The 14351-nt window shown below is 31.8% G+C and overlaps 2 protein-coding genes across 4 annotated transcripts in view; both read right to left on the reverse strand.

Moving 5' to 3' along the window:
• LOC111000259 (atrial natriuretic peptide receptor 1) overlaps positions 1-14126 on the reverse strand; it is a 119799-nt gene extending 105673 nt beyond the window's left edge. For 2 of the 3 annotated variants that reach the window (XM_045631147.1, XM_045631145.1), the window contains exon 1: positions 13978-14126. The gene's annotated coding sequence lies outside the window, so the exon portion shown is untranslated. The remainder of the gene's footprint in view (positions 1-13977) is intronic. The other variant, XM_045631146.1, reaches the window with a different exon arrangement.
• Positions 9297-10651, reverse strand: LOC123689741. The gene has a single exon (XM_045631148.1). The coding sequence runs from the start codon at positions 10298-10300 to the stop codon at positions 9536-9538; it is 765 nt and encodes a 254-aa protein (XP_045487104.1). The 5' UTR covers positions 10301-10651; the 3' UTR covers positions 9297-9535.
• Positions 14127-14351: the final 225 nt, after the last annotated feature.

Genomic DNA, 14351 nt, shown 5'->3' on the forward strand with positions numbered 1-14351 from the left:
CCCTAGGGGTCTATGATAACCTGCAAGGTGTCTACGTCAGAGAAAAAAAAATTTGGGGTCCATGAAATGAAAATGGGGATCCGCGATAGTGGATCTCAACACATACACTGATAGTACTCATTTACCTTCATCATTCCCTCTTATAATATCAAAACATATACATTATTTATAAAAGTACCTATGAAGTAAAACAAATATTATATATGTTTATAAAATTGTGTAATACATTTTGAACTTGTTAAAACAAACAAAATTCAATTAAATTAATAAATTAATATAATAATAGTATAAATTGGAACTTATCCGGAGATTGTGAAACAGACCCTTACACTAATAGATCACTCTTAAAATAATAGACGACTCGCAAGTCACGACATAAACAGGTGTTATTTTAACACCGACAGTAAAAAGCTAGGCGAAAGATTTATGAATAGTCACAATAAGACGAGGCTTGTATATAATTAATATTGTTTTATAGTTCTTTAAATGAACGCTGCGTAAGCGCATGAATGTAACACGAAAGAATGTGTGATGTATAGGCAGCGGCACGTAAGTCTAGCGCTGGCCGACACGTGGAGGGGATTGCTGCGCATGTGTACTGTGGTGCGGGGGACGGAATGCGACTGGAGAGCCAATCGACGCTCTTCTCTTCCGTTCCCCCCTCAGGTACCTGATTTTTTACTTCTGCGCAATAACGGTCAGCGCTAGAGTTTCGTGCCGCTACTTGTACTCTGGAATTGTAAAGCGATTTAACAATGTCTGCTTATCATATGGAACATGGTGTAATGGTTGCAGCTCCTTACAAACATTGTGTAAAAAAAACTTGGTGATTAAAAAGAGTGGCGGAGAGTTTATTGCCAGTTCTTCTCTTCCGTTCTACGCCCTTGATTTGAGAACTGGCAGTAAATGTAAAATTAGATTCATTTAATGTATATATCTTTTTTTTGACGTTCATAAGTGTACATTATGTTACCTATATCAATAAATGATTTTTGATTGATTAATTGATTTAACTCTGGGGTTTATATAGAGAGTTTTCATTCCGGAAATCCGATCAGTTTCTGGTATAGCATAGCAAAATGTTTCATGTTGGTATGTACTAAATAGGTAGGCTAAGTTAAATCACATTAAGGAGAAACTAAGGGAGCAGTTACTAGTTTTATAAGCTAATCTCGAAATTGCTAGCAAAATCCCCCAGACTAATGTGCAGACAGTCATCATACTCCCTTACTTTCAGGAGTCTGCACTGCACACATAAAAGAAATAGATCAGTGGCGCTACAACCTCTTTAGGTCCTGGCCTCAGATTTCTGAATCTGTTTCATGATCATTTTTAAATCTAATAGGCAAGTAGGTGATCAGCCTCCAGTGCCTGACACACGTCGTCGACTATTGGGTCTAAGACATGTCGGTTTACTCCCGATGCTTTCCATCACCATTCGAGCAAATGTTAAATGCGCACATAGAAAGAAAGTCCATTAGTGCACAGCCCGGCATCGAACCTACGACCTCAGGTATGAGAGTCGCACGCTGAAGCCACTAGGCCAACACTGCACACATAAGTGGTACATATAAAAAACATGTACTAAATTGAATTTCAGTCTTAAGGACCGTACAATTAATCAGGGAACACAAGGTTAATTAATCCTAGGTCGGAAGTCTTTAGTCTATCCCGCGTTGATTAGCGTAATAACTTACAATGCTATCTATGACTTTTACAAGTAACAATTTTCTTCATAATCTGTACTCTCTTAGTCACATATGGGGACACGGGTCAGACACATGAGTATCTTTGTGTACTTGTATCCTTGTTTGTATTTTGTGATCAACCAGCTCGAATGTTTCGCCGGGAATCTAAAAGTAAATTATTGAGCCACGGAAGCGGAGTATTCGACTTTGAAAATGTTGTTGGCGCTATTTTAATTATTTTCTTATAATTATTTTCTTATAAAAGGACTTGTGAAATTGTAGATTGATAATTGCAAATGTTTTTTTGAAATATTTACCGCAAGATATTTCAAAATGAACGCGAGCAAAGCTTTAGATAATTCACACCTTTTGATTTTGATGAACGTTGTGTGCAATATTAGTTTTAATAGTTTATTGCTTTTTGAATTATTATTTATATATTTAGAGTATAGATCTAGAATATTCTAGAAATAGCAATGTATCTAATGTAATAATCAAACTCCCTGCATATTTTAAAATTTTATAATTTCAAACCAAACTTTATAGTAGAGTATGAGTCTCCACGATAAGCGTTATTCATATAAACAGATAAAAAATATAAGATTCTGTAGGTTGGTGAGTGTACCCAGACTAATGTAAATGATTGAATCCCGGCGGGTGAAATATAAAATACATAAAACTTGTCTGAATTAAATCTTGAATAAAACATTCTCTGTGGAAAATATATTAAGTATGCTGCAAGAAAATATTCACTTAAAATTGCACATTCAAATACTTTTATATTTCAATAAAAAATAATCAAATTTCTATTTGTATTAGAAAACCATAACCTCATATATTAAATAAATTATAAATTTGCATAGAAGACGAACGCTCTTATAATAATGAATTTGTGACAACAGTTTTATACCAATAAAGAACTCAATTCAACTAATTAACGTAAAAAAGCATTCGCACAATAAGCAAAATAGTGAAACGTAGACCATAAGTACCCTGTAATATAGTATTGTCTTTTATTAACATAACTTTTACACATTTAATAAAACACTTTTTTACGGATTATAGTTATGTATTATTGTATTTAAACTTAAAATTATGTACAAATAATTATAAGTTTAAATACAATAATACATAACTATAATCCGTAAAAAAGTGTTTTATTAAACCCTGTAATATTTTAATTTAATAATATATAAATCACAGTACTGTTGGCCTAGTCGCTAAAGAGAGCGACCGTCATCCCTGATTTCTGTTTCGAACTATGTACCAAAGGAATGTTTTAATGTAAGGGTGCCTTTTATGGTAACAGCAAAATCGTGAGGAAATCGTCATGTACCTAAATACCGATGACACGTGTCAAACATATATCACATACAGACGCTGATAAAAAAAAGAAATTATGCGAGAAGCAGTTGCAATCTAAAATTACAAGTTTTATGGTTGAATCGTCACTGGATTATTATTATAAAAATATAAATCGCTAGAGCACAAACTGACCCTAACATTTCCTATGGAGTCCCTGCATTACAAATTCCTACACATTTTCTACATTTTTATTCTCAATCAATTTGCTTCGAGTATTCAGAAGAAATACAATGTTCGTTGGATTACCGTGTTATCGGCAACATGTTCTTTTAATACACCTTATCGCGAGACAGCCACTCGAAAAGATAGTTTCATACTTGAATATAAGCAAACTTCTAGTTGTTTTACTTATTTTGATGTGTTTTGTATGACAAGATTATAAAAACCTAGGTTTGATTAAGGGTTAGTACTTAACAAAAGAATGTACCTCTTCAACGTACAAACTTAATTAATATTCAGTATTTAATCTGTATCGGCAAGATTCTGATATAAAAATGTCATTACTGTCCGTTCCGCAAGGTATTTTCTTTTGCAAACTAGCGAACTGTGGAATCGACCGGCGGGGGTCTTCTCTGAGAGATACAACCTCCAACAATTCAAAATACGATCGTACTCCTCCCTTAAAGGCCGGCAACGCTCCCACTAAGAATGGGTGTCTATGGGCTGTGACGACTGCCTTTTTGGGCGTCCCGCAGGCTCGTTTGCCCCCCTATTATATTGTAACCATGGTAATAGCCGAATTTAACTATCGTTCATTTTACATACAATTAACATTTATTTATTCACAACGCCTGCAGCTTTGATAAGAAAATACGCATTAAAATTTATAGGATATAATGAAAAGGAAGTATCTCCCTATACTTATCTACTTTTTGTTGTGGGTGCTTAGAGAAGTCACACTGCCATCACAAGCACACAGCCAGAACGCTTGCCCTCAGACTTAAGAGCTATCTCTCCAAACTTAACAATTGGCGAAAGAAATTTGCACAACTTCTACTTCGTCTAGACAAATTATATACCTAACTTATTCAAGCAGACCCTGCTAATAAATTGACTTAATTAAAGGACCCTCAACAAAATTATGATTACTAACTCTTTATTAAAGATCCTAATCATTATAATTATCCTCAAATATTTAAAATAACATGGGCAAAATTGCCACACATGGGCACAGTTTAGTGAGGCGTAGTTCATTTATGAGTGTACAAATGGGTTAATAAAAAATGCATTATAATAAAATTCATTTAAATATATAACTATTTAATTAATATTTTAATATTTAAGTATATCTTATTGAAATTAAACTCTTATAAACTTTATAAGCTACATTGAATATCAAGCATCAGGTTTCCTCAGTTGAAGCAGCAAATTGGAAAAGTTTAATTGCTTTGTAACTTTATATTTACAAAATTTATGTAAAATATGTATTTGATTAAAAATATTACGAACTTTATAGTATAAATGAGATATTAATAGTTAATAAAAAAATCAGTGGCGCTACAACCTCTTTAGGTCTTGGTCTCAGAGTTCTGAATCTGTTTCATGATCATTTTTAAATCTTATAGGCAAGTAGGTGATCAGCCTCCAGTGCCTGAACCACGTTGTTGACTTTTTGGTTCTAAGACATTTCGGTTTCCTCACGATGTTTTCCTTCACAGTTCGAGCAAATGTTAAATACGCGCATAGAAAGAAACTCCATTGGTGCACAGCCGGGGATCGAACCTGCGATTTCAGGTATGAGAGTCGTACGCTGAAGCCACTAGGCCAACACTGCTGTATTAATAGTTAAAAACTAAACGTTAAATAAATTGCATGTAGTTTTAATGTTTGAAACCTCGTAGTAATCAATTACTAGTTTATTTATCATTAATCCTCAAGGATTTAATGATAACTGCGGAACTACAGGCATTGAAAAAAACAATAACAAATTCTATTTTCAAACAAAACTCATTACATATATCTACGTACATCACTGATCATTCTACGTTCAAACAAATCAATTCTAACATTACTTCGTCTAAAAATATTCGAAATATTCTGCCCGTATTTATAATATCATTAGTTTACTGTTAGTACTACGCGTTTATGTTTAGCTTTTACTACAAAATTCGTTTTACTTTTTGTAAGAAATCGTGTGAGGCTTTGCTAAACTTTGAACTTTGAATGTTTCTAAAACGCCATCGCATTTAATATCAGAGTTGAATATAAAATGTCACTGATTTTGTTACATTTTTTAAAAGTTTGTATTCAAAAACTTTACGGATACAATAAGGTAGGTTAAATGCACTAATGAACATTTGTTTTTTATTAATAATTAATATTAAGCTACTACTAATCGGAACGGAGTATCAATAATAAATTCATAAGCCTTTTAAGGCTGACTTTCTTTAACTTTTACGACTATTTTAATATAATTTATTATCACCGAAACCGATTTTATAAATATGATATTAGTCCTTTCCTATTACGAATACGCTGATCATAACAAGAATTTAATTTTGAACAAAATTAAAATCTTTTTATTTCAATATACATGTCTATTACTTCTTACTAGTCGTAGCCAGAGTCCCTAAAGCATTTTATTCAACCCATTGTTGTCAATCGAACTAATTTGAGACAGAGATGCTATTTATCAAAGGTTTGGCTTATAAAGGATTCGGAATCGTCAAAATCACCGCTATCACTCGGTCAAGTGGCCATCAACACGGTCCCTTAACCCTTCACAAGGGTATGTTTTATACCAAGATTTGCCTGACAAATGATTTTTGAAGGTTTACTTCTTTTGGCACGATGGAGAAAAATAATAGTTTTACGTTGCGCGCGCACACCAACACCTAAATTCGACATCGTAAAGTTAGGTCTAGGTGGCATGAAAATGTATAACTATGTTGAAGTTGTATATCCTAGTAATTTAATATATAGAACGCGTGTTCCGTACAATTAAACAGTGTGAATAAATTAATATTATTTCGGTGTTTTTAAATCAATTTCATATACGACGGTGATAGTATTAACTATTTATTTATTTAAATAAAATCTTTTTGATTAATTTTAATATTTATAGTTAATCACTACTGCATTTTAGTTATTTTTTATTTTCCGTACGCCAAAGAAGTATAACTTCTAACGCGTATACATAAGTATACACACTCTTTTTTTGAGATCGTTTAAAACAAACGCTTACGCCAAATGAGGTATTGTAGTTTCTAGGTAATCAAAATATCTAGGAAGTTATTTGTGGCGCTTTCAAATACGGGTTGATAAACTAAATATGACAAACAGTCCTCAAAATCGACATTCACCCGTGTTATGTGTATTCTTATTATATTATTTATTTTATTGTAAATAACTGCTTGAGTCCTAAGAATTTTAGTGTGTTCTTTTAATTTGCAAGTTTTATTTAATGTAAAACAAGACGACTAAATAATCTGTTTTGTATATACATTTTGTCTTGACCTAGTGAACTTCGTATCACCTACATTACCATTTACACTGTAATATGTCTATGAAACGGACAAATTTCTGAACAAACCTAAAAATATTTAACAACCGAGTGACTTTCTTTTAAAAAAAAAACATCTATTGTTTTTTTTAGAAAAACAAAAGACGACAAATGTTTAAGAGTTTTTTGAATGGACGATTTTCTTGTAAAATTAAATTATTTACGCTTATTTTTTTATTTCTATCATATATTTGACATATTTGTCATCGTTTAAACCTTCCGCGCTGGAGACTGATCTAGGTGATCAGTATTGCTTATTAGATTTAAATATAATCATGAAACAGATTCAAAAATCTGAGGCCAAGACCTAAAAGAGGTTTTAGCGCCACTGATTTATTTCTTATAGCGTAGAGTTGTTGCTAAAACTGTCATTGATTGTGCCTAATAAATACGCAATAAAAATCATATATTTTCAATTCAGATTGGTATTTTTTTTTTGATTAATACGAAGTGAAACTTTTGTAAATTACTCTGGCTATTATAAAGCTGTTAGGTATCGGAACTTTTAAAGTTTAATGCAACTATGTTAAGGTTCTGTTCCTTTTTTCTTATAAGTGGACCTTATTATAAGTATACCTTAAGCGTAGCCTCACATTACTCTTACAGGTACATCATAATTAGATCTTCCAGATAACTTAAGTTTTCTAGATGATTCCCTCTTTTTTACTGCCCTATTATTATTTTTTATATTAAATATATAGGCGTTTGTCATTCTAAAAACAAGGGACACCGTGTGTTTGAAAAAAAAAACAAAAGTAAAGGTGTAAGAATATGAACCGAAAGACGAAACGATCGTGCCCTCCGCCCGATTCTAATTGGTCTACTCCAGCCTAGTGGTTTTGGCCCTAGCAGTCATATACTTTAATCTTTGAGGTGCTAGGTTTGATCCCGGCTGTGGATAATGGACTTCGTCTATGTACCTATTTAACACCCGCTTTACGGTGACAGTAAACATTTTGGGAATACTGGTATGCTTTAGACTCATAAAGTGAGCGGCATATTTCAGTTTTTCAGGGCTTAGGGAGCCCTGTACTACATGTTTATTAAAAGATAAAAGGTTAATACTTTTGGGCCTCAGATTTCTGTAGGATAGGCAACTGTTTGTTTGTATAGCTTATAGTTTATACAAAGAGCAATGAGCTGATCGAATTTGTAAATTATTCCAATTTAGTTATGCAATAACACGATTTGACTATTAACACTGCGTATATGTACCTCCGTTTGTACTCTGTAATTTGATTGACTGGCTAATACAATTCAGTATTATATTCCACGTCCAAACGCAATTACGATCACGTGGCAATTAAATATATTATATACTTAATGTGGTGTAATGATAATGAGAAAAAGGACACTAAAGAAAAACCTGATGGCGACACTCCGCTCCAGACTTTCCCAACCACGACGTTCATACATTAAACAGAATTCTAATCTATACATATCCATATACATACATATCCATATATGTACATACAAATATAAAACAAACTGAATAATTTGAGAATATTTCGTTTGCATAACTTGTGGTACCTACACATTGTAACTATTATTCGATTTGAATAAGTAAAAATGATTGACTATACAATATATGAATATGACGAAACGAAATCATAAGATTTAACTACATTAAGAGCTACTAACATATGGAACATTATTGAAAATATGCAAATATTCAGTGCCTAAGTTTATAATTAAACTCCTGAACGGACCGTTTTATATATATTTTTTAGTATAAACAACGTCTGTCAGGTCCGCTAGTCATACTATATTCACGACCACTATATACAAAGGTGTTCTATTAATTCTATAACAAGTAACTATACGTACTAGATTCGTTAATATCTCAAATAGTTGAAAACTAATCAAAATTCTAACGAAGCATTTAACAAACTTTCATGCTATATATGACATATCTCTAAGGATATCTGCACATTTTGCTGAAACGACAATTTGATTAAGAATTGGTATACGACAAAATTAAATTATAATACGATTTTGGTAATTGATTTCAAAAATGTATTCACAGAAACGTTTGCTAACTTAATTAAATCCAATTCATACCTCAAATCACAAACGTAACTCGTTGCCTGAACTCGTTGATTTTATTAATTAAAAGTCTCTTTGATTGTGATGAGAGGTTAAGTTATTTGATTTTTTTTTTATTAAATAAAATTAGATTTTTCATATATACCTAGGAAGATAGCGAGCACACACAAAACATCACACACATCACATGTAGGCGGGAGCTTCCCAGTACCAGCTCCTTCCACTTGACCGTATGCAACGAAGAGCGATTCGACTCGTCGACGACCAATCACTTTCCATTCGGCTTGATCCCTTGGCGTTGTCTCTCTGCATTTACCATGGATAGTGCTCAGAGGAATTGTGAAAATAAAAAATACCATCGGTATCACGTCTACGTCCGTCGTTCCACAAGTGAGCGTTTTCTAAAGCAGTTTTTGCCGCGCACCACCGCTATGTGGAACCAGCTACCCACTGAAGTATTGCCAAACTATTTCGACTTTAAGGGTCCTTCAAGAAAATAGTGTATCATTTCTTGAAAGCTCGGCAACGCACTTGCGAGCCTTTTGGCAATGTGAGTGTACATGGGCGGTGGTATCACTTAATAAATAAATAAAATAAAATAAAATAGCCTTTATTGCTGAACTTATTTTTACAGTAATTTTTCTTACAAATACGTTTATAACTTTTAACAGTTTCTTTTCTTTTCATAAATCAGGTATCGGTAAACGGTCGTTTCTACATTTCAGCTTGTCTTTCGACATAGGCCTCCTCTAAAGATTTCCACTATGTGGATGTCATTTACTTTGTTTTTCATGTTAGTGTTATTTTTTTCCTTTAGAGGGTCGTGGTCATTTTTCCCCACGATGACCAGTCGGCTTGGGGAAGTATTTTGTTTTGTTATTTTATGTTGGTTCATGTTGAGCTGTTTATTTTTCCGTTTACCGACAGTTAATTGTTATTCTTTGTTAGTTGTTGTCTTAGCGGGAAGAGACGAAAGAGAATTAGCTCTAATCCTCATTACGTCGAAAGCATTTGGTCTATTGTTAATCGGCGGCATTAGAGTTTGTTGTTTCCTTGGTTGAGCATTGTTTTGTGGGGATGATGATGTTTCTCTTTTGCGCTTTTCCTTATTTATGTTAGTATTTTTTCCTTTTACTACTAGTTTGTCAAATTTCAGGTACGCGATATTTCCCTTTTCTCTCTCCTCTTTTAGCTGCGCCTGCAACGTTTTCCTTTTCTCTATTACTTCCTTTGTGTAGTCTTCTGTAACATATACATTTTTGAAGTTTTTCTTCTTTCCCATAACTTCATTCTTCTTCCATTCGCTCGTAAAGGAAATCAGAATTGGTCTTGGTTTTCCAGAAGACTTTCCCCTTCCTAGACGATATATTTTGTTTATCTCATGTTCTTGTAATTGTATGTCAAGGTCAGTTTTGAAAATATGTATTGTATTTTGTATTAATTCTTGTGTAGACCTTTCGCCTTCATTTACTCCAAACATTATCAAATTGTTTTGCTTCTTTCCTCTTTTTAAACTTTCTACTTCCTTTTCGAGATTTTCTACTTTTATTTTTAAGTTTCTATTTTCTGTTATAATAGGTTGAAGTTTTTCGTCTAATCTCTCCATTATATTATTTGTTATCGAATCTTTCAATTCTATTGTTTGGTTCAAGATTTCATTCTTCATTTTATCAAACAATAGTTGAAACTGATCCTCCATTCTTGTAAACTAAATCTGCGTGTTATGGAACGTAATTAGTGGTAGTTTTTATTTACTTGCTCTGGCAACACTAGTTAGCTGTTACTGTGACAAGTGTCAATGTCATTGATCTTTTGTCTATGCTCAATATGATTGGTGGATTTCTAACCTCTAATTATCACTTTTTGGAGATACTTTTGTTGAAATTCAAGAACTTACGTGATATTGTGTGAAATCGGTAGTTCCACTACACGGACGACACTTCAATTTGTGTTTTGTGACGTCGCAGTCTCAAGAACAGTGTACGAAATTATTTTTTAGCACTCAATAATACGGAGCTACACAATTACGATGCTTACAGTATGACAGCCCAGAGATCAGCCCACTATCACTTGAGGTATCACTTAACACACATTAAAAAAAATGTTATCAGAATTTCCTCGTTTTTATTTCTATGTACATGTAAGTAATATTTTTTTATAATGAATTGTTCAAAAGAATACATTCGACGATTCTTGTTCAAGTCTTTTATTTTGTCATTTGTTTTCACACGGCGCAGATATATTTCTGTTTAAATAAGGCTTTTTGTCAAACCAGTTTAGTCCTAATTTTAAAAATTAAAAATATATAATTTTAAATAAATAGGTAAATAAATATTTTTTGTCTGATTAAAAACTATATTTCGTGACAATTTTGTTAAGTAATTACATTTTTTTTGCAACTGCGATGAAAATTTGATACTTGAAGATTTTACAAAGAAGGGATATATTCGAACATTTCGTTGCGCTTTATTTAAAACTCCTATAAATAAGGATTGCAATACAGCGAGGACAGCTTGCTTTAAGCTACACTGCCACAACGACCAAACCTTTTAAATTATTATAACTATGTATGCGTAGGTTAAGAATATATTAGTAGTATTAGAATATAAATAGTATGCTTTTACATACAATATAACATTTTAACATACTGAGAAAAGTCCCAAGAAGAAAACAATTATCTATAAGTTTCATATCTAACGAAATGAAAATATCAAAGTTGAAATCGTTATTACATATAAACCGTTTCTAATATAAATACTATATTATCTTTGTAAAAGAGGAAAAAAGAAACTAAATTCCATTATTCATGAATAAACGGGCATGGAATGAAAACATTTTTTCGTCTTATTATCTCACGAGCCCTTTGGCACTGAAAGTGTCCATGGGCGGCGGTATCACGTAACATCAGGTAAGCCTCCTTTTTCCCTGTTCTATCAAAAAAAATATATAAATATTTTAGGTATAGATATTGGTTAAACATGATATATTTATGCAATACTAAGTTTAAAATATGCAATATTTTTTGTAGATATTTCAAACCACCTTTTATACTATATATGTATAAGCGACGAGCGGTAATCTTAACAAAAATGAGATCAAATATAAAATTATCTACTATATATGTGACAGACTTGAAATAAATGTTGTTTCATTGGGAATCAAATCTAGATAGTGGATATACGCCATATACCTCTAAGCCACTGGTTTAGCTTTTATTGATTAATAATTAAGAAATAAATAAACTTTTTTATTTATCAAAGAGAATTCATTAGAAATATATTACATGTACGTATAATAAAGGCTCTATTGTGATAAAAGTCATCAGATTTTTAATTTTACGATGTATTATGTTTGTTTTGATTCTTCCTTATTTGTAACGAATGATTTTTTTCGTACACTTTCCAACTGTAAATTTGTGATATGTTTTCACTCACACTGGGCAACTTCTTTATTTCTTTGATATCCGGGTGATCAATACCCTATGAATTCGTCTCAGGGTTATCTCGCACTAATGAAAAAGATTGCTTTATAATACAAGTTAATATAAAGAGGCGAGAAAAACGCCACCTTTGTGGTACCCGGTTCTAGCCAGCAAGCGTCTGCTTTATAAACAGCTTGTACTGAGATATAGGTGTGAATAAAAACTATAAAGTTATATCTAAAATCGAATCTTTCCTACAAACATTCAAACCTTGGCCATACATTAAGTACTAGTAATCTACCTGTTAATTAGAAATAAAAATAAATCAGCGGCGCTACATCCTCTTTAGGTCTTTAGGCCTCAGATTTCTAAATCTGTTTCATGATCATTTTTAAATCCAATAGGCAAATAGGTGATCAGCCTCCAGTGCCTGACACACGTCGTCGACTTTTTGGGTCTAAGAGATGTCGGTTTCCACACGATGTTTTCCTTCACCGTTCGAGCAAATGTTAAATGCGCATATAGAAAGTCCATTGGTGCACAGCCGCGGATCGAACCTACGACCTCAGAGTATGAGAGTTGCACGCTAAAGCCACTAGGACAACACTGTGCTACCTGTTAATTAATAACACAAATTCAGAGCTAGTGAAATTAATTGAAATCAGTTTTAATATGTCCTCGAGATTTAGAGCTTGGAGCCAATTAAATTTAACTAATGCGTGATTATTTTAGATATGGGACAATTCATATTATCTACTCTTTAATTAATTTTGAGTAAGTATAAAGGAAAAAAATTAGTTATTTTTTAAGATATAAAATCTGACCCTTCAAAATGTTACGTGTTTATATATTAATCAATGTATAGTATTTAGTATATTTAATTTTAATTTTAATATTCGAATATCTTGAAAGGTTTCTGTATATTATTATAGACTCCGGATTTACTACTCGTGAGCTGTGTACTAAGCTGAGAACTTTCAACAGATGCTCGTTAAAGCTTAGAGAACATATGTATTACTTAATTTTATTAAAGCTTTCTGAAAATTAAATATATCGTTTTTACTTAATTTATATATAATCATACTTTTTTTATTCGTCTGCAATACGAATTAAAAACAACAAAAATACCTCTTAAATTAACCCACACATACTCATTCATAATTCAAAATTGATAAATACTAAATTTAGTTTATTACAATTTTATAGTATTGGAAAAATAATGATGCTGTTTAGGTACACTTACGTGTTAATAATACTTATAAAATTGTATTGCTCTAAGATTTTTGCCTTTCAATTGAAATTACATTCGATTATTTTTGTATGTTTTTTGTCATTTGTTTTCATACTTGCCAGATATATTTCTGTTTTAATATAAGGCTTTTTTGTCAAAATAGTTTAGTTCAGTAAGATATGGAATATGTACTTAAAAAACGGAACCATTAAATTAACTAAACTACTCTTACACTTTAAATTTCTTAGTTGATTCATTAGCGCAACTACTGATATGTTATCCTACATTTTTAATTTAAAAAAAATACATACATTTCTTGAATTGAAATAATGATATATTTATACTAAATTATAACCTATGTATTTACATGTGGAGTAAAACATTGTGGCAAAAAAGATTTTCACTGAATTAGAGCAAATAAAAGATAAAAAGCAGTTTGATAATAACTTCGAGTTAGCAAAATTTGATAAGAGGTTTTTTATTAATTCATCAATGAAATAAAAATCTTCGCAATATTATATTATAGCTTATCTTAGATAATTTATATCAGATAAGGTAAAAGAAATTAATCTGTGACCGATATTCATTTATTATAAATAATAGAATATTACACACTGACTTTGCAAATTTTTTAGTACTTATTTTAATACAATAGGCAAATAAAAAAAATCATTCACAAAAAGAACGCAGTTTTATTTTAAAGTAATAATAAATTCATTCATACCAAAAGTTATTCTGAAACGTCAATCTGCACTTACCACAGATTCCACTCAAAAATGTCACATGCACTTTCGCAAAACAGTTTATCGCGAACGCCAGCGACAAAACGCGACTCGACGCGCCAATATCACGCTTCAAACTGATAATTCTCAAGCCCCGTGCAACTAAAATATATTTGAAAAGAAAATCAATTGTTATCCGTGGAATGTACAAAAATAAATTTCGGTATATAGATAGGATAGTACTTTGATAAGATAGTCAATTAATATTTTAAGAGAATTAATATATAGATAACGCAGTTTAATATAACTTATCGACATCGAGTGGCAGATACTGAATATTTTTATGCGCACTGTGATTTATAAGTGTTTGTTTTGA

The sequence above is a fragment of the Pieris rapae genome, chromosome 14 (assembly GCF_905147795.1).
Source record: "Pieris rapae chromosome 14, ilPieRapa1.1, whole genome shotgun sequence".
NCBI lineage: Eukaryota > Metazoa > Arthropoda > Insecta > Lepidoptera > Pieridae > Pieris > Pieris rapae.

Excerpts from the sequence above, each read along its gene's own strand:
- LOC123689741 (XM_045631148.1), bottom strand. The coding sequence starts at position 10,300 with ATGGAGGATCAGTTTCAACTATTGTTTGATAAAATGAAGAATGAAATC.